The 19,171-nt window shown below is 38.2% G+C and overlaps 1 protein-coding gene across 2 annotated transcripts in view; it reads right to left on the bottom strand.

The window, feature by feature from the left end:
- The window catches only part of ANO3 (anoctamin 3), a 288,737-nt gene that overhangs the window by 27,993 nt on the left and 241,573 nt on the right, over positions 1-19,171 (bottom strand). For both annotated transcript variants that reach the window (XM_045825477.1, XM_045825478.1), the window contains 3 exons: positions 6,313-6,395; positions 5,758-5,898; positions 5,029-5,193 (listed from right to left, as the gene is read on the bottom strand). In XM_045825477.1, the coding sequence (XP_045681433.1) occupies positions 5,029-5,193; positions 5,758-5,898; positions 6,313-6,395 (389 nt within the window). The remainder of the gene's footprint in view (positions 1-5,028; positions 5,194-5,757; positions 5,899-6,312; positions 6,396-19,171) is intronic.

The raw sequence follows: 19,171 nt of genomic DNA, 5'->3' as shown, positions 1-19,171 counted from the left end.
TGCTTGCCTTCCCAAGCAAAAGTTAATTAACCACATTCGGCCTCTTCGTGTTCTTATTTCTTCAAAAATATTAGGCAAGTTCATTAATTCACTCAAGAATTTTCAAAGATAAGTAGGTCTTTGGAACAAACTGCCAAACACAGGAACACAGGGTACTCTCTTGAGGGCAATAATAAATGATGGGTGGGTGGGGAATAAATAGGCATGAAGCCATTAACATTGATTACTTTTAATGGGTACACTTAGTTTATGGTAGGAATGGGGGTGAGCGGCATCTGAGGTTGAGTCAAATGACTTTTCTTAATATTTTTAACGTCGTTATACCATCAACAATATATATTCTGTAACTGAAAGTTCAAAACTGATGAAGATCATAGACTTGAAAAAGGAGAAGACAAAATTAAGACATTAAAAATGAACGAGGAGGAATACTAGACATTAGTATAGTGGCCAGGATTTCTATATGAACCAATAGAAATTTCAAATTTTCTTGTGTTTTAGACATACATTTGATAAAAAAAAGACAGACTATATGTTGACAACGTATATGTGCTTCTCTTTTCACAGAGAGCAAATTGGAAGAAAGTTAAGATTTACCAAATGCCTTCTATGCACCAGAAGCAGATCTGAACTGAAGTTCCAAGATGTTACAAGAGATGGCAAGGATCACACAGGTAGCAAATCTCTGCTTTGCCTCTGTGTCCAAGGCCCACTCACTGCCTTTTTGGCAGGCACATTTCTGAGAAACTGGCAACACACACCTAGGAGAGCCGGGGCAGCGCTCAGGGAGCTGGGCAGAGACAGGGAGAGACAGAACAGAGGAACGTGTGTGTGTTTGAATGTTGCTAGCTACTGATAAGCCTTTTCTTTACTGGGTGAAAAACAGAATTTCAAAAGTTATCCACAGTTGCTACCTCGTGGCTGTGGGTTTATGGGTGACTTATACATAAAGTAAAAGCAAAGCACATTCCATTTCTAATTTATTCCAAATTTTACAAAATGCTAGAATGTTTTAAAAATAAAGGTTACTTTTTTCTAATTATAAATCAAAACCTACCTATAGGGGTAAATATTTAAATAAACAGAAAATATTATATTAAGTCAAATATTATCCCACTACTGAGAGATAACCACCTTTAACATTTTCTTCTCATTCCTTATTGTCTCAAAATGTAGATGTGTTCCAGTGGGAATCAAGGGCAATTATATATAATTTTTATGTAACTGCATGCCCTAAAAATAATGTTAAAATAGCATTTTAGTTGGTTTTATGATACTCCATAGAATGTGAATTAATGTATTTTTTGTGTTTTTGGTCATTTAGGGAGTCTCTTTCCTATTTTTGCTCTCAAATAATATTATGATAAGAATCCTCTACATAAATCCTGGACTACCAGTTTTGATGATTTCTTTAAACTAGAATATTGGAAATTAATATCAAGCATTGTCTTTTCCTAGTTTTAAATGCCACATAAGTTTATCATAGAAAATCTAGAAAATACAAATATACATTTAACATTAGATAAGATGTTATGAAAATAAAAATCACCTATACTTTTCAGTGGTCTCTTCTGATAACATTTTGATATATACTTGCAATTTTTATCTGGGTGGCTATAATTGCTCTTTAGTTTGATTCTTGATACTATCTTTGTCACATACATTTTTAAAATCAGGTTTATGTTTGCTCAAAAAGCATTAAATCTTTGTCTAAATTCTGAATTAATTAGCACACAGGAAAACATCTTTTATTTAAAAGTGAAAAAAGAACATCTCATTTTATAAGGTCCTTAGATGAGGACCATTTAGTTTTTCCCTAGAGTTTTTTTTTCTTGAGAGTAGAAATTTATTAGCATTGCAACTACATTGTAATATATTCTAATATTGTGATGCCTTTTACATCGGTAAATGTATCTGCTAAATTGACTGGTGGCTAATCAAGTACCCGCCTGGATGGCTCCCCACTGCCCAAGGAGGGGGGGAGATGAGGCTTAAATTCTTCATATTACGTGCTACTCCAGATCGCCACAGCTAGGCACTGACCTCCTCTTCTAATCTCATTTTCTTCAATCTTTCATAAATGTACGTTTCGCAGACACTTCCTTCAATCTCCTCAAGACAGACAACATGCGCTTCCGTGTCTCTGTCCACCTGCAGGTTGAATTCTTCAAATGGTAATCCGCTACCTGCTCTTTCTGGGCTCATCGGAGTGAGCACCCTCTTTTCTTCCCTGTGAGCCCTCTGATCCACTACCGCAATCCCACCACCTCATTTCGGATGCAGCTGATGGCTTCTTTCTCATCTTACTCAGGTTTTTCTCGTGCTGCAACTATGCGGCAGTCCCCATTGTGCCTTGAGTCTTATTTTCCCGCTGGTTGATAAGCTAATGGAGAGCGGCACTATGACCAGTCATTCTGATGTCAGCCCACTTACTAAGGGTAAGAAAGGAATTCAATTCAAGGTCAGGCTGGCTGACTGCTACTGTTACCTAGAAATAAACGCATCAAATACTTAGCCTCCTTTTCCTCAGAAAATGGGGCTACCCACAATAACCTCTGTCCACTGGAAAACTGTCATGATATACTGATTTTGTTAGAAATAAGACCTTTCACTATCTACCATAAGAGTATTATCATAAGTGTTAAAAAAAACTACAATGACTGTGGGATGAATGGCTCTCCTTCAATGTGGTGACTTTGTGCAATGCACAACCTATACTACCCTCTAAGCCTCCCTTTCTTAGTACTGTATTTTTTTCAGTGCTTATTATTCAGTTTAATCCATAAGCCAAGGGCATAAGTTAAAATAGTATATGGCTTGTTTGAAGATACTATAATCAATATTCTCCTTCTACAAATTAAAATGAACCTGAAGAAAGCAGACTCCAGTAGAAAATATTATTAACTATCATCCTTGCATTAAAACTTACTCATTGATTACAAGTGACCATTCACTTTTTTGTCAAGGCCTTCCTGATTAGTTCAACGTTTAATAGCAAATGGCCCTAAATCTCTCCAGGCTAAGCATGTGACATTAGTGTCAACTGACATTCGGAACTAAATGTTTATGACTTAGATATAAATATCAACATCATTATTTGAGTGCTGCTAATCTATCTACAATAAATTATCTCATGATGTCAATATATCAGCACTAACACTATATGTATAATTTGGGGTAAGGTATTTAAGCTTTTCCAATTTTAGTTCCCTCATTTACATAATGGAGAGAATACTGGCCTGTGGTGTTGTTGGGAGAATTAAAGATATTATCCTAAAGGTGCCAATCACTGTCTCTTCCCTTCAAACCCAGAGAAAACAGACCCTCATCCATAGACCTTGCTGAAGGGGTAGGTAGGCCCAGGCCTGATGCTGCCCGCTCAGCCGTAGGTTCACGAGGCACACGCTGTGTGCAATGGTAAAACCAATTGGATGCTGTTGTTGAGAAATGAGCACACTGAAATAACTGGATGATCCATGTGAAATGAACTATAGAAAGCTGACCAGTATGGTTTTGTAGTTAGAGCCAAAGAATAGAGCACAAACAGAAGTGCCGCAGCACATAGCACGAGACGAGGAAAACAGGTCACGGTTAGGCACAGACGGTCATCTTCCTGATAGGACGGAGTAGATGGGCAAACAGAAGCACTGACACAGGAGGAAGAACGGAAGGCAGACAGAAAGAAAGAGGTGGGGGAGGGGGAAAGGGAGGGAAGTGGAAGGGAAGAAAATTTTTCTTTTGCTTAGTCCCAGGGAAAGAAAAATGGAGTGGTTGTCTGACTGCATTCTATTTCACCTGAGGCCCTGGTGATAAAAGTCCTTCACTTTCAGATTTTCCTACATCTTTCCACCAAATTCACCTGTGACTTAGAGTTTGTAGGGAATGGTTTTCTAATCCAAGCAATCTTTTACTTGAATGAAAGGAATATAGTGCTTTCTAGCACACACTGGACATTTATGAATGAAGTTATCACTAATCAAACTGTAAACTCAAAGGGAAAGGAATTTTAACAATATGAAGGGAGACCAAAAAACCAAAACTTATTTATAAAAAATTGTGTATTTATTCCTATATTTTTAAACTTCAGTCACCTTCCAAATACTCTCCATTTGATGCAATTACACCTGTTGAGACATTTTTTACACCGATCAAAACAGTTTTTGAATTCTTCAATTTTGATGCCTTTTAGTGTTTCTGTAGTTTTTTGTTTTACCTCTTCCACATGGGCAAAATGTTTCCCTTTGAGGACCTTTTTCACTGGGAAACAAAAAAAAGCTGCTCAGGGAGGGTTTGGGTTAATAGGGAGCATGGGACATGGAGGGTCATGCCAGGTCATGCTGTGTTTTTTGGTCAAAAATTGCTGAACACTCAGTGCACTGTGGGCATAAGTGCTTGTAAATCACCCACCATGCAATGGGCACACACATTGAAAGAGTCTTCAAAAAAATTCACTGAAGCCACACACAACCTCTGACAATGCCAGCTGGCACACTGACACAGATGGGTTCCTAGAACACTCACCTACTGAGGGGAAGCCTGTACTACAAAGGGCCCACCCTCCAGAAGGTAATTCTGGGTTTTTCAGGGGAGGTCCCCCCTTATACAACAATCATTTATTTTATTTTATTTTAGTTAAAGATTTTATTTATTTATTTATTTATTTTAGAAAAAGGGGGACAAAGAAAGAAAGGGAGAGAAACATCAACGTGTGGTTCACTTGTATGCACCCCCTACTGGGGATCTGGCCCACAACCCAGGCATGTTCCCTGACTGGGAATCAAACCTGAGACCCTTTGGTTTGCAGGGTGGCACTCAATTCACTGAGCCACACCAGCCAGGGCTCACTGATTTTAATTTGAAGGAATCTATCATGTGAACTACACGGATAAAGTATTTTCTGCTAAACTCAATTGTCCTTGCCAGAGACATGGCTTGGTCTTATTTTGGTTTCCTCTAAGTACAAGCTAAGTATAAAGGAAACAGACACCTCTTCCCTTTTGTACCTATTGAGAAACTGTAAACACTTACAAGGTTCAGGGCCATGATGATTACAAAATTGATACAGACAGCAGCTGCAGAGGTTGCAAACTGCCAGTGTTGTTTGATGAAATTCCACTTGAATGATGCAAACTGCTCCATGACAACCAGGCGATACACCACGACTGCAAACACTGCAGTGATCACCAAAGAGATCTGCAGTTCGGGGGACCAAGAGGAGGTAACCATATTTTGCACAATTAACAAAACAAAGGCAAAACCATGGATCTAATACACTGCTCCCAAGATCTAAAAAATTTACTTTTCTAAGAAAGTATAGATACATTTAATTTTTTTCCATTAAGGAACTAAGTTACATTACAGTCAAAATAAATAGTATAAGATTTAAGTTGTTGTAGTGTGATAAAGTTATCACACTAAAATGAGAATTTTGTTAAATTTCCACTTTTAAATGGAATACTTGGCTTTAAAACAAGATAACCCATTCATCAGGGTGACTCATGCAATTTCCATTTTACCTTAGGTAATCTTTGTTTCTTCCATAGGGTGTTTTACCTAAGGGCACGCAGAAACTCCCTTGGTCACTACTCCATGACCTGCTGTGAGTTTTATTTTGTGTAATAGTACGGAGCGCCAAAGTATTGAACAGGATGTGGTCTCTTGCATCATCAGGATCACAAAACAAGTTGGTACCTATCCTAGAGCTGCCTTCTAACCCTGGGATCCCAAAACACCCTGACAGCAATGGCGATGCTTTACCATGAAGAATATCCCTGAGATAGAGACAAGGAGACGGCTGACTTTGTCTGAAGAAGGCTGATGAGGCTCAGGTTTTCCACTGATGGGATTCACTCTCTCCATCTTGTAGTACTTTGCTTCGAACTGGGGACGGAGCGTTTCCTATGAAAGAAACTGCAAGTTACTAAATATCAAAGGGAGAAGATTTTAAAATTACCCAAGAATTGATACAAAATTCCTGCTTTTTGGCTTATTTTTATATCAAATCTTAGCAAAGAAAAAGTAAGAGGCAAATTACTTTCCAAAGAAACCCTGACCTATATATTTTAATCAGACCAATTTTCCACTAATGTAGTTTAAGGAAACATCATAGAAATGCTTTGAAAAAAAATTATATTACCTCATCATTGATCTCTTTTATCTTCATTAAATAAAAAGTATTGTTAGTAAAAAAAAACATCAAGGGAAAATCTAATACATTTAGCTGCTTTTGATTTATATGTCAAGGGCAGTGAACAATTTTCTGCATAATTTGTCATCCCAGTTTCCTTATCTTCTGTTTTCCTAACATCCTACCTCCTCCTCTTCCCATTCAATGAGATCCCAAGTATACGTCAGTGTACTTCTTCTTCTTTTCCAAAACTCCAGGAAGACTGTAGCTAGAAATGATAATAACATTATTGTTATTATAATAATGTACTCAGCCACATTACACTCTTTCACCCTTGCTTTTCTTCTTTGGGTTGATGCATTTTCACCATATTATTGAATTATTAAAATTATTTAAATTCACAGTAAATTTATACAATTGGAATTTTGTTTTCTCACACTCTGCTCTCCCTATCTCTATACCCTGCTATCAGTGTGCATTCCTAGAAGGGAAGTAAATTTTTTCATTGGATTAAATAAGCAGACTTTTGGTAGCATGGCCCATCAAAGTGATGCTGCAAGGGAAGGTCAACAGTAGTGGCAAACTATTTATTGTTTCTTTTGATTTGTACATGCACATTCAAAATCATCTAAAAGACCTAAATAAAGTCTTCTCTGGGAATGACAAGAAATGCCAGGTGCTTCTTCTCCAGGATCCAGAGAGGGCTATGGTGGGGTGTGGGAGGAAAAGAGCGAGGCTACCATGCCTCAGGCAACTTTTGCTCAACAAGCGAGTGCTGTGCATTGACCTGAACTTGCCATCTGGCCAAAGGTGTGATGGCTCACATTTATACTGGCAGCAGGCACACCTCTGGTGTTGCCCATGGCATCAGTAAGCTCTGGAAACAGAGAGAAGTTCTTGACTTCTTTCACACAAAAATGTTCAAAAAAGTTCTTATGTTTTAGAACTCTTCAAGGTGATCCAATTACCCAAATCTTTGGCAACCATGAAATGTCCTGGATGTTCGGTGCCAATCACGAAGAAAAGTGGTGGTCATCACTTGATTGATGTTGTTGCTGCTAAGTTAGCAGCATTAAAACAATCATGGCCCCTAATGGAGACATCTCTGCCACCAGCTGAAGTAATTGGGGACATAAAACATGAAATTATGGGATCACAGCATTTAGCTGCTCAATCAAACAAAAAAAAATGGTTAGAAAAAAGGCTGTACATTTGGCCCTAAAAGAAACTTACGGGTAGGTCTGAATGACCGACAGTTCCTCCAGATCACACACAGTATCATATGCTACGATATGTGCACAGCTGAACTCACTGGGACATGGACAAAGTGGTTTCAGAGGGAAAAAAAACACCAAATAGTGCTTGAAGCTATCTCCAAGACAGCTTCCCAGGTATACAAAAATAAAAATTAAAAAAAAAATAAATAAAAAGCCAAATTTGTCTGGAGTACAGCTCTGGAAAACCCATTCATACTTGTATTGGGCATTTTCCCTTGTGTTTAGGCCCCTTTCAGGCCTGGAAAATTAATTTTATTTGGTTGTGGCCTTCAAGGATACAAAGATGTGTTTGTACTACATTCTCTGTTTTCTCCTTGGGTGAAAGTATTCTCATGCCACAGAACCACAGCCTCAGCCGTAAGTAAATTGACTCCTAGAAAAGCTCTCCTATTTGGGGAATCCCTTCAGAAGTCTGTGGTGACTGGGTAACTCACACCACAGGACACATTACACACTCTGTTGGTAAGATCTGGCTGGTTTTGAAACACTTCCTTTGTGCATGTCATCCCCAGTCCTCCAGTCCCATAGAGCAGGCTAAACCGGTAATCAAAACTCATTTGGCAAAACTGGTGGATTCCTCTAATCTGCCTGGGCCTACGTTTCTTCCCTTGGCATTGCTCAACGTAAGATGGACTCTTGTCAGCAAACATAGACTGTCACCTTTTGAAAGTGTCACCAGCAGACCCATGAGATTAGATCAAGGAATGTATGAACTTGCACCCCTGAAAGGAGACCTCCTGATTTACTGTAAAGAACCTATAGGGCCCTTCAGACTAACTCCAAGTTCCTGCAGGAATCTTTCCATTACAGAATCCAGGAGATGGAGATCCTACATCATGATCTCCAAACTGGAGATGTTGTCTTTTGGAAATGCCATCTCTGTAAAGGTGCCCTCCAGTCCTGATGGAAAGGGCCACATTGGGTATTACTAACTCACCCTCCACCCTTGTGGCACTACATGGAAGGGTACTCATGTTTCTCATTTAAAAAGGACATCCACTCCTGAGTGGTCATCTCAGCCTCTTAGAGATCTGAAACTGAAAATCTCTAAACAACCCAACACCACACTAGAATTCCCACTCCTGGATCGGAGCAGGTGGCACCTGATGTAGATGGCTCTCCCGAGACCCCAGACAGCCAAACACACGTGATTCCATCCAGCAACTTGCACTTCCTTTTGACCATTTTTGTTTCATAGTCTAATTATATTGCTATTATAACCTAATTTTTGCCTGAACAAAACTCCTGAGAAAACATTTTTCTTTTCCGTAGTTCTTCAGTTTAATCTTAAGATGAACATACTCAGATTCTTATGTTTGCTTCCTGAAGTGACTATCCTATTTGCCTCCCAACACCCTTTCAGTCCTGCTGTCCAACGATTATCCAACAGCATCAATTTAACAAATGGTTGGATATGAGCTAAGTATACTCAAGACAAACCAGAATAATGGCTTGGCCCTCAAGCCTTAAAAGCTTACAAAACCTAACTGAAAATAACACCACATTTAAAGTCCATCTTTAGTCTCAAACCTCTCTGATAGGTAAATGTATGTGGCCTACTACAAATACAGTAAGAAAACTTGGAGCCTAACCTAAACTAGAAAGTTCTTAGTCCATCTACATATACTCAAATTCCAATAATACACAGTGAAATAAAACACTACACTGCCCTAAGTCATCAGTGAGAGATACCCCACTGGCTCACATTTAGCCCCCTGGGTTAAAGAGTAGATTCTAAAAAATAAGTTATAGATTCTAAATGTGAGATGGGGGACTAAAAGTTTTAATGTCTCAATTCGGTCATTTTTCTTTCTTCCAGAAGAGTATTATGAATTTAACCTGATTCTTGATAGGAGAAGATGAGAAAAAGCATTGAACTGGTAGTTGGTTGAGGATTGACTAATGGGTCTGAAAATGTAATGTCACAAAGAAACAGAAATCTGTCAAGGACTCTTTGAATCAGTAACTTTAAGAAAAGTATCCATAAACCATGAAAGTGGCAAGCAAACGTTAATCATTTTATTAGAATTGGTGGTGAAAAGTTTGGTATGCATAGTTAACTCTGGGATTCTGGCTGGACAAGGTGGTGTCTGATGCAAGAAGCAGGCTGCAAGAACACGGGAGAGTTAATGACGGCAGGGATCCAGATGGGTTTCAGCAAGGGAGAGAAGGCAGAGGAGGAGGGGGGTGGGGGGAAGAGCTGGACAAGTGAAGCAAGAGGATTGATTTAGTTTAACATCTTAGAGCTGTAAAAATATCCTAATGCCATGCTCCACCTCAGAGAAATTAAATCTAAATCTCAGGACAAAACCCAGCGCCAGTATGCTTTTAAAGCTCCCAAAGACTTCCGACATCGGCCAGTGCTGATCTCCCGCACCTAGAGGAAACGCAGTTGTGTTCGTGAAAGAGGTGAATAGAAGTCAGTCATGGTTATTGGGCCAGAACCTTAATTCTAGAATTGTTTAAGGTCAAGCTGTCAGAAATAATGACTGTTGTTTCATTTTAATTTCCAATTATTTGTAAAGAGTTTTAACAATCATTGTAGATACATTACTTCTAATCTCTATCACAGTCATTCTCAAAAGTTAACAAAAGTATGAATGTCGACTACATATGAAATGTGCCATAAAATGGCTATTTTATTACTCTGGTGCTTTTAAGATGAGAAATTTAGGATTTCGAGAGATTAAGCGACTTGCTTAGGTTACACGGCTAATTGGACCCTAAATCATTTTTAACTAAAAAAACTCATACTCTTTCTATCATAGTGCCTCCCTGGATGTTTATGGATGGAGTTGAGACTGGAGATGCTCATAGGTGGGAATGGGGATCTGAGAGCAAGCCGTGAAAGTCTTTAAGCAAGCAGTACCCTGGAGACAGGTAGGTAGGAAGCACAGAGAGAGTGGTAGACAGGAAAGAGCATGGGCTTAAAGGAGGGAACGATGACGCAGTAGGGCAAAGAACAACGGCCTGGAAGGAGTCTGGTGGCTGTGGGATGGTGCAGAGGAAAGGAAGCATACTAAACTCACTTAATATTAAAATAAAAATGCTTTAAAAATTAAGTGTATAAAGTGAAAGCCATTTCACTTACAAAGAATAAAGTGTCAACAGACATAAATAGAAATACTTATAGAATATGTATGTATGTATATATCAAATATATAAATAGATTAGTTACATTATAGAAATAGATACATAATGCCCAAAAGAATATATAACAAGGTATTAATGCTAATTATCTGCGAGTCCAAGAAGTGTCTACTGCCTACAGTTTTGTTCTTCTTACTGTTCTACATGGAAAGTTTATCAACCCTTCCCCTTGGTTTCAGAAAATGGCTTGAGGGTGGAGTCGGAAGATAGGAGGCCTCCAGTGGGACAGGGCTTTTGCTATCAGGGGAGAGCCCAGTTTTATGTGAGTCGTGGAGCAGAATGGGTGTTGTGGAAAGGCTGAAGATGCTATTTCCTGATTCTGTTCCTTGGCAACCATACATTGTATTAATTGTTTTATTCCTGCCCTTCTGACTGTAATGACAAACTCTTCTCAACTTCAAAAAAATCACAGAGGCACATGCCGAGTCCAGTCCTTGTACTTGCATGTTCTCATGTCCATTTCCAGTGGCTCTCCTCTGTGATCTCAAGTCAAAGGCCCGGAGTGACGGAATCCCATGGTCATGCATGTAAAAGACGTCAGATTCCATATGTAGTTTGTTCCCAGTTACTTATTTTAAACTTACAGAAAACAAGGCCCCGAGTGGTTGTCATGCATCACTGACCTTGTCCAGAAATCTGCCAAAGCACCTGCAACACTTTATTACATTTGTTCCTGTGCTTGCTTTTTCTTACACTTGAAGGTAAGATTCTAAAGTGCCTTTTCCCCCCTTATCATTTTTAGTGCTTAGAACACTGATGATGCTCAATAAATATCTGTTAAATTGGACTGATTGGTTGAATGGAATCCAGTGATTGTGACTCTAACTCCTGGTCAAGTGCTCTCTCCATTATTCTAGACCTTTTCAAATTATGCTGCATGGAATTTCATTGGAAATATGCGAAGGGACCCTCACCAGAGAAACCTCCTTTTTTATCTATTTTATATATTGATCAAATGCAATATTACTTGAAAAAAATTATTAATTTAAAAGTTTGAAAGTGACTTCACCATACTTCTGCAAGGTTGGGGGTTGTTAGGGGGGTTGAGGTGCAGGGGAAAGAGGTCAATTCCCAACACAAATGAACTTCAATATGTTTGAATATGGAGAACAAAAAAGGAATTCCAAGTATTGTTTTCATCAGAAGAGATAAAGACTTAAAATCTTCCTGAAACAAGACCCAGCTGAAACAACAGTTTATCAGAGCAACAACTCTGAGAGTGCCAATTTGGATAACACCCAGGTACTGTTGAAGACTCACCTCCATTTCCCAGGTTAACTTTCAGCAACATCCTCAAGCATACTCTGCTTTCCCCACATGGCATTGCAACATCCTCATACTTGAGGTAAAAATAGAAATCTCACTGAACCGGTTCTACAATGAGCAGAATGGCAATGACAGTGGCACGTTTTAAAGTTCCATGCCTAGGGAATGCTACTGTTTTATTTGTTTGTTTGTTTTTTGGTTAACCTTTAGCAGATATGAAATTAATGGAGGTCTGTACCTGAATCTAGAGTAAGCTAATCAATATACAAAGCCTATAGATATTGGGAGGTGACAGATTTTGAATATTTGAGCTGAACTGTACTTGGCACAGCCATACACGTAGGACTCATGAAGTAATCAAGCCCTTCATGTCTTGTTAAATTTCTTCTTTGTCTAAGGATATGGGATCTTTCTCTAACTTTACTTCCAATTTCCTTCCCTTCTTTCTTCCTAATAACATTCAATAAGAAACAACAAACAACTAGGTTCTAAGAACCAGGTATGGCCAGCAGTTGAACCTTAAGCACAGAAAATCTTCACCAATTCCTAAAATCAGACTTGACATTTTTCCCCCTAATAAAATTCATTTAGAAATAACAAGCTGCCTGCAAACAGCACGTTGTTATATTAAAACAATGAGAGCAGACCTAACTTTTATGTAAAGAATCTCTCTAAAGCTAACTCTTCCGGCTGTAACCATGGAACATTTCATTTCTTTAACATGACCTTTTCTGCTTTCTTTCCTTCTGATTCAAACTGGCCTCACTCAGCACCCTGACTCACCCACCTCCCTCTCCCTAGCTCATCCAACTCCCTTAACGATTAAGCCCTCTGGACAATGAGGCTCTAATCAGCATCAAACAATCTTAGGAATGAAGGAAGCCTCAGGTCTATTGACCAAAGGGACAGAGCTTCAGTCAAACCAGAGATACCATCTAGGTCTCAGTTGCATTTCTGCTCCACCCTAGAAAATCGGTGAATTCAAACAAAGTTACTCATGGCTGACATCAGGACCAGATGTACTGATCCACTACCCCCTACCCTAGTACTGACCAATCAGTACAGACCATGACCCTGACCCTAATTCCCTTAGTTACCATGACTAATGATTTCCCCCCTATGTAACCCATCCCCTGGAAGTCATAGGGTAGCCAGGTCTTTCATTAGCTCACTTGTGCCTCCAGGCATGGGCTACTTTCTCATGTAATAAACCCTCACTTTTTTTTTGCTCCAAACCCCTGTTCCTGTCTTACTGGGCTATAATGCACACAGGCAAATGGATTCCTTTACTCTGGTAACTCAGTCACTCAATATGCCACCAGCATTTGTATATTAGACATTTCAGTAGCATCTGTTCAAGTGCAAAGTGATCCTTTCAATTGAATTGCTGAAAAATTGGAGGAGTCCACTCACATAAAAATTTGTCAGCTTTTGCTTTGTATTTTTAAACAAAATACAATGTAATCTTTTTAAAGCACAGAACTGATTTTTCTAGGCCCTTTCCTCATCTTACCATTCAACTCTGTGACAGACTTCCTTCCCTCAATTCTATGGAACATTTTCTGATTACAAACGCGACACCAGCAGGTGTCTAGGAGGGCCCGCCATATACTTGGCTTTCAATAAACATACACTGAATGAATTAATTAAAATTGTAAAGAAAATAAGTCACCTATAATCCCACCACTAATAATAAGCTATTATTAAAATTTTGGTAATTCCAACCAAGGTAATTTTCTTGAGCAGTATATTTAGGACAGTATGTTGCTGACAGGCAGAGGTACAGCCATCCTGGTAATTAATTTGTGACAAAAAAGGAAAAAACAAACACATAACTAAGTCATTTAAAGGCCTCATACCCCTCATAGGCTGTCCTGTCCTCCCCAGGAAACATTCACAAGGATCAAGAAACTGTCCAGTGAATGCCTGGAACAACTGTGGCCCCCAGGACAGTGCTCCAAACTAAGGTTTGCATTCATCATGTAAGGTTTGCATTCATGGCCAGCACCAGAGCCCTGTACACTGTTATGTATTTGCCTTTTTGCCTTAAAGGCATCCCTCTGGAACCGAGTACTTGGCACCATAGGTGAATGCCAACCACTATAAAATAAATTATTAACCTCACTCTTGTAATAGTATAATAAAATCTATCTTGATCAAATTATAATTATCCTAAAAAAAATCTAGGAAAGGCGATGTGGTGTGTGGAAAGAGCAGGAATTGTAAAAGCCATGCACTGGGTAGAAGCTGTCTGTGGTCTTCTCTAATTGTGTCATCTTGGACAAACGGCTAAGTGATGAAAAGCCTCTGTTTACACAACTTACCAACAATGGTAAAATTGTCTTCATGGGGGTGTTGCATGAATGAAATAAGGTACAATTTGTAGGTAGACTAAACTTAATTCATTTTAAGAGTCAAAGAAATTATAATAACCAATTTTTTCAACATTCTTTTAGTTCTTGATAAACTGCTTGGTTTTTACTGCATTAAGATACTGTATTTTTCAGAAATAATACAGCTGTTGTTAATGAGTTATATTTCAATTTTATAAAAATTCAGCAATAAGTTTCCCTATATTAATTCCCACTTTTGCCCATATCTAGCAATGGCTTATATCATCTTTTTTTCTTCTTTTGTATTTAGAACTGTAAAACTGCCTTTGAATAATTCCATACAAAACATTTTTAAAGCACAATATTTGTGTATTGTTATAAAGAGTATATAGAAAAGGAACTGAATTGCATTATATACTAAAAAGAAGAGAACTAGCATTTATTGAGCACTTTCAATGTTTCAGACTTTGTGCTAGATATTTTTAAGTTACCTAATATGATTTCTACACCAACCCAGGTTTGGTAAAGATTACTGATCTCATTCAGTAGATGAGCATATGAAGATCTTGGAGGTTAAATTACCTGAAGAAGTCACTTGGGTGAAATTCAAATCCATATCTTTTTCCATGCCAAAGGAAACTTGATTTGGGATAGACCTTCTTGAATTATGTAATTTACAACATACTTCTGCTAAGAATTATCATCTCAGACAAAATGTTTAAGCAAAATTGCAACATTCTAATAGATGTAAATGAGACTGAGAACTTGTAGGAGGTTAGTTGCTCATCCACACAACAGGGATCCATCAGTAAAGAGTTCAAAGTCCTGAACTTACAACCCCCCCCCCCACATTTCGTAGTCTAAAAATGATTACTGACTATTCCTTTTTCCTATAAATATCTCTACCAAGACAGAAATCTCCACACTGGTCTTATAGAGAGTATTTCCTTTGCAGTAAACCTCTACTGAAGTTTTGATACATATAACTTAATTGTCTGAAAAGATTTTTTTCTTTGATTAATCCACTATATCTAAATTTTGTGGAGCCAGTCATGCAGAGGCAAACAATACTTCTTGGTCCACACTTTAAGCAAACGATTAGTCAAAGGATAATTAAATTGTTTATATTTATAATTTTGATATGTCTAAAAGCTCCCTTTAGATACAACTAGAATCTCTGTCTCCCCCAAATACTGGGTGATAGAGTGGCCCTCAATGTGTTTTGACAGTTGACTGATGGAATGTTGAGTCAGGGATACATTTAGTTTGGGTTTAGTAAGGTATTTAAGGGGTTTGCAGACACCTCCGTGTGCTGTTCAGGTATAGCTAACTATGCAAACACAGGAATGGGTTCTGAGGGAACTCCTTCCCGTGCACAGGCCGACTCTGGCAGGTGCCAGGTGGGGCCTGCGTGGGGAGATGCACAGGTTCCCTGGTAGTCGGCGCTGACAATGGAAAAGAAATAAAGTCAGAAATGAATGGAGCCAGAAACTCCTCTAGGGAAATTTTTTTTATATCAGTTCATATTGAAACACACTAGAAATTTTCCCAAATTTACAACTTGTGCCCAAACGGACTGCACTTTATCCCAGGTCACTCTGACTCCAAAAGCAGGTTACTGACTTAAAATAGTTATTCAGAGAAGGAGATTCACAACCACCTTAGGTACCTTTTTTAAAGATTCTCTCCTGATTCAGCACAAAAATTTCTTTTTCTGTAGCTAAGAGTTTCTAGGAACAACCAGTTAAAAACAACATTTTCATTGTTCTCTATAAGGTGTTTGAGGTGTTATTTGTCCTTTAAATGAATGTGAAAGCCACTTATTGTTATTTGCTGCCTGGGAACCTGATTTCAAAATCCTCCTCAGGTCACATAAATTTTTTTCTTTTTCTTCTGCCCCAGCTTTTGAGCCAGGGAACAATTCAAGACTTTTCAGAGAGTACAGACCGAGCACAGGCATTTCCTTCTTCCCTCACTCTGCCCCACTCCCGGTCATGGCTCAGTGCTGAGAACACTTAGCAAGTAGACTCCACGCACTGTGGCTGCTGAGGTTGTTGTTTAGCTATTATAACTTTTATAACCAGAAAAAAACCAAATTAGAAATCTAGGATTTTCTATTTGACTTGACATGTATTTTTAGAAACCATTAATCAATCACTTGGATTTGTTCCTAAAGACGGCAAAATAAATTATAATATTATCAGTCTGCCAGTTTTGCCATTTTATCATATTTATGCCTGGTTGTATGTGTACTTAACTAAGTCCATATGAAATGATTACACAGTTTATAAATTGGGCAACTGTAACCTAATGAGCTTAAACTGTATAATTAAATTAGGGTTCTAAAATAAGGAAACGTATAACAGTAGACTCTGTCAGACAGGGATGAATTGGTCGTGTAGTATTCCTACACAATAGAATATCTTGTACTTGCTAAAGAGAGCAATATTATTTCCCAGCAGGCTGCTACTTGCAGGTTTGAAAAGTTGTTTCGGGCATTAGGAGTAAGAGGCTTCACTTCAGAACTCATCTATACAGGAGTCTGGAGGAAGCCCAGAACTCTCCATCTTGACAAGATGTCCCCATACCCGTATTCCACACAGGCACCTTGCTGTCCTTTCTCCCCCACCTTTGGTTCCATCAGTACTAAATCGCTTTGCTCTTTAACTGTACTCATATCACTCACCTCAAGAAGACCAAAATTTTCACATCACCCCTTAACCCTTAGATTTTAATCCTCTGACTGCTAAGGAATGGGGATTTCCTTTGAGAACATCCCCACTCCATCCCAACTCTTTGATATATTTTCACTATGTCCTCGTTTCCTCAAAGTCATCAACAGCAAAGTCTTTTATGTTGCCACGATTCTTGATCTGACACCTGGGATGGCCCTGAAACCCCACTTTCCATATGGCATTCTCAGGTGATGGCTATTTGTATCCCACCCCAACAGGTACTGAAGATGAAGTAGTGAACAGCTTGTTCCTCACTGATGCTTCAAGAGCATTTTTCTCTCTCTTTAAAGATTCACGGAGTTGAGTGTCACATCGTCAGTCCACACTCCCTACTACCTTTCCTGTAGCAGTCATAACACTCTTTGGGGACGCTTCCCTCAACCGCTCCAAAGATTTTTGAGCTCTTGACTTAGTATAACGCTTACTAACGTAACTTCCAAAATAATTCTTGGAAGTTACAACATATGCAGATAATCTTTCTAGAACCTTGGATTCTCAGTTCTTTGATCTCTACCCTCAAAGTTATTTTCTCCTACACTACATTGCTCATGTACTTCCATGGCACACTTCTGATCAATAACTGCACCCTCACCCTCAACATGATCTCCAGTTATCACCTTCATCCTTTTAGCTCACTCACCCTGAACTCCAATTTCAATACTCCCCTGACCCAGATTTTCAATCCATTGACCCGCCATATTTTCACTGTCCTTTCCTCCTCTCATACCCTGACTTCCTTCTTTATGTATGTTAGTGGTCAGTCATTACATTCATTCATTAGCCTGCAAATACATTCAACTCTCAAGGCTTTTTCTCAGTTTGTCACGAACCCATAGATTGAACATGACCCTAGTGAGAAACCATCCTCTATCCACAATGGACATTGCTAAGGAAAATTACAGCTATGCTCGGTGACTTATCTCATTTAAAATTGATTTTAGTGGATTCTTGAGCCTGCTATGCTGTCATCCTTTCTTCCCTTCTTTAACATCCAGCACCTGTAATCATATTACTCTGAGTTGCAATTTTTCTGTCTTTTTAACATTAAAACTAAAGTATTCAAAGAAATTATCCACCCAAACTATATCTACCCCTGTGCCCACTGTCTCTTTATTCTCACCTGCTCTAACACAAGATTTGTGTAGCCCTGGCTAAAACCAGGTCTTCTTGTGAACTAGCTCCCACCTCTTATCACCTGCTAAAGGGAACTGGTCAAGGATCTGTATGTACAATTATATAAATAGGTCCAAGGGATATATTTAAGTGAAAAAAAAGCTGATTTCAGATCTGGATGAGTCAATAAGTAGAAAAATATTCTAGGAAGAAGCAAAGTGGGCCAGCAGATGTCATCCTTAGTATATTCACTTATTTTTGTTATTATTGTTAAATGTATTTATTTGTTCCTATATCCATTCACTCATTTATTCATTCATCTATACATTTATTGAGCATTTAGTCTCTGCCAGGGATTATTTTAGCTCTGTGGATAAAGTAAGGAAGAAAGCAAATATAAAAAATGCTACTTTTAGTAGCTTTCAAGTACAGGAATAATAAACAACAAAAACAAATGAGATGGGGTATGGCAGCTGGCAGTTGAGTGCTGTGGAGAAATTAATGGAGGGCGAGGAGATAAGACAAGTTTTAAAAATTTATTTCCATTCTACTTATACCTCAGAATATTATCCTTTATACTCATATTTATGTCTTATAATGCTTATTGATTATCTTGTCATACTTCCCTAAAGCAACAAAGAATATAAAAGAATTTAAAATTATTTTTAAAATCTCTTGTGAATATGAGGGTTTTTAAACAATTTGGATTGCCTTATTAAATATATAATAAAACAATAAAATTCATTCCAAAATTTAATGAATATTAAACATAAAACCTAAGATGTTATTATAAAAATATCTCAAAGATATAATGTCATTTTTTTTTCAATTGATCGAGGCATCCTTGGATATATCCTGGTTTTTACTGAGATAGCTTTCAGCATCAACTCTATTTTAGCTTCTTGTCTTCATGAAGACATTTACCAAGAAAATATATTGACATAAATGTGTTGATAAGAAGAATGCAGAAGGTTTCGTTACAGTTATGTCATTCATTTCCTTGAGCCACAGCTGAATTAAAGTTTATATATGATTTCTCAGCTTTAAAACCTTCCTTAGCTCCCCATTTGTGTAATATGCATACAACTATGCACCCACACATGTATGTCCATACTATGTCACAACTTCTACTTAACAAAGGGCAAAGTTCTAGAAAGCCCTTAGCGCCAA

The sequence above is a fragment of the Phyllostomus hastatus genome, unplaced genomic scaffold (genome assembly GCF_019186645.2).
Source record: "Phyllostomus hastatus isolate PE091 unplaced genomic scaffold, TTU_PhHast_1.1 phas_scaffold_585, whole genome shotgun sequence".
Taxonomy (NCBI): Eukaryota; Metazoa; Chordata; class Mammalia; order Chiroptera; family Phyllostomidae; genus Phyllostomus; species Phyllostomus hastatus.
Note: the sequence above shows the minus strand (reverse complement) of the source record. Positions and strands in the feature narration are given on the sequence as shown.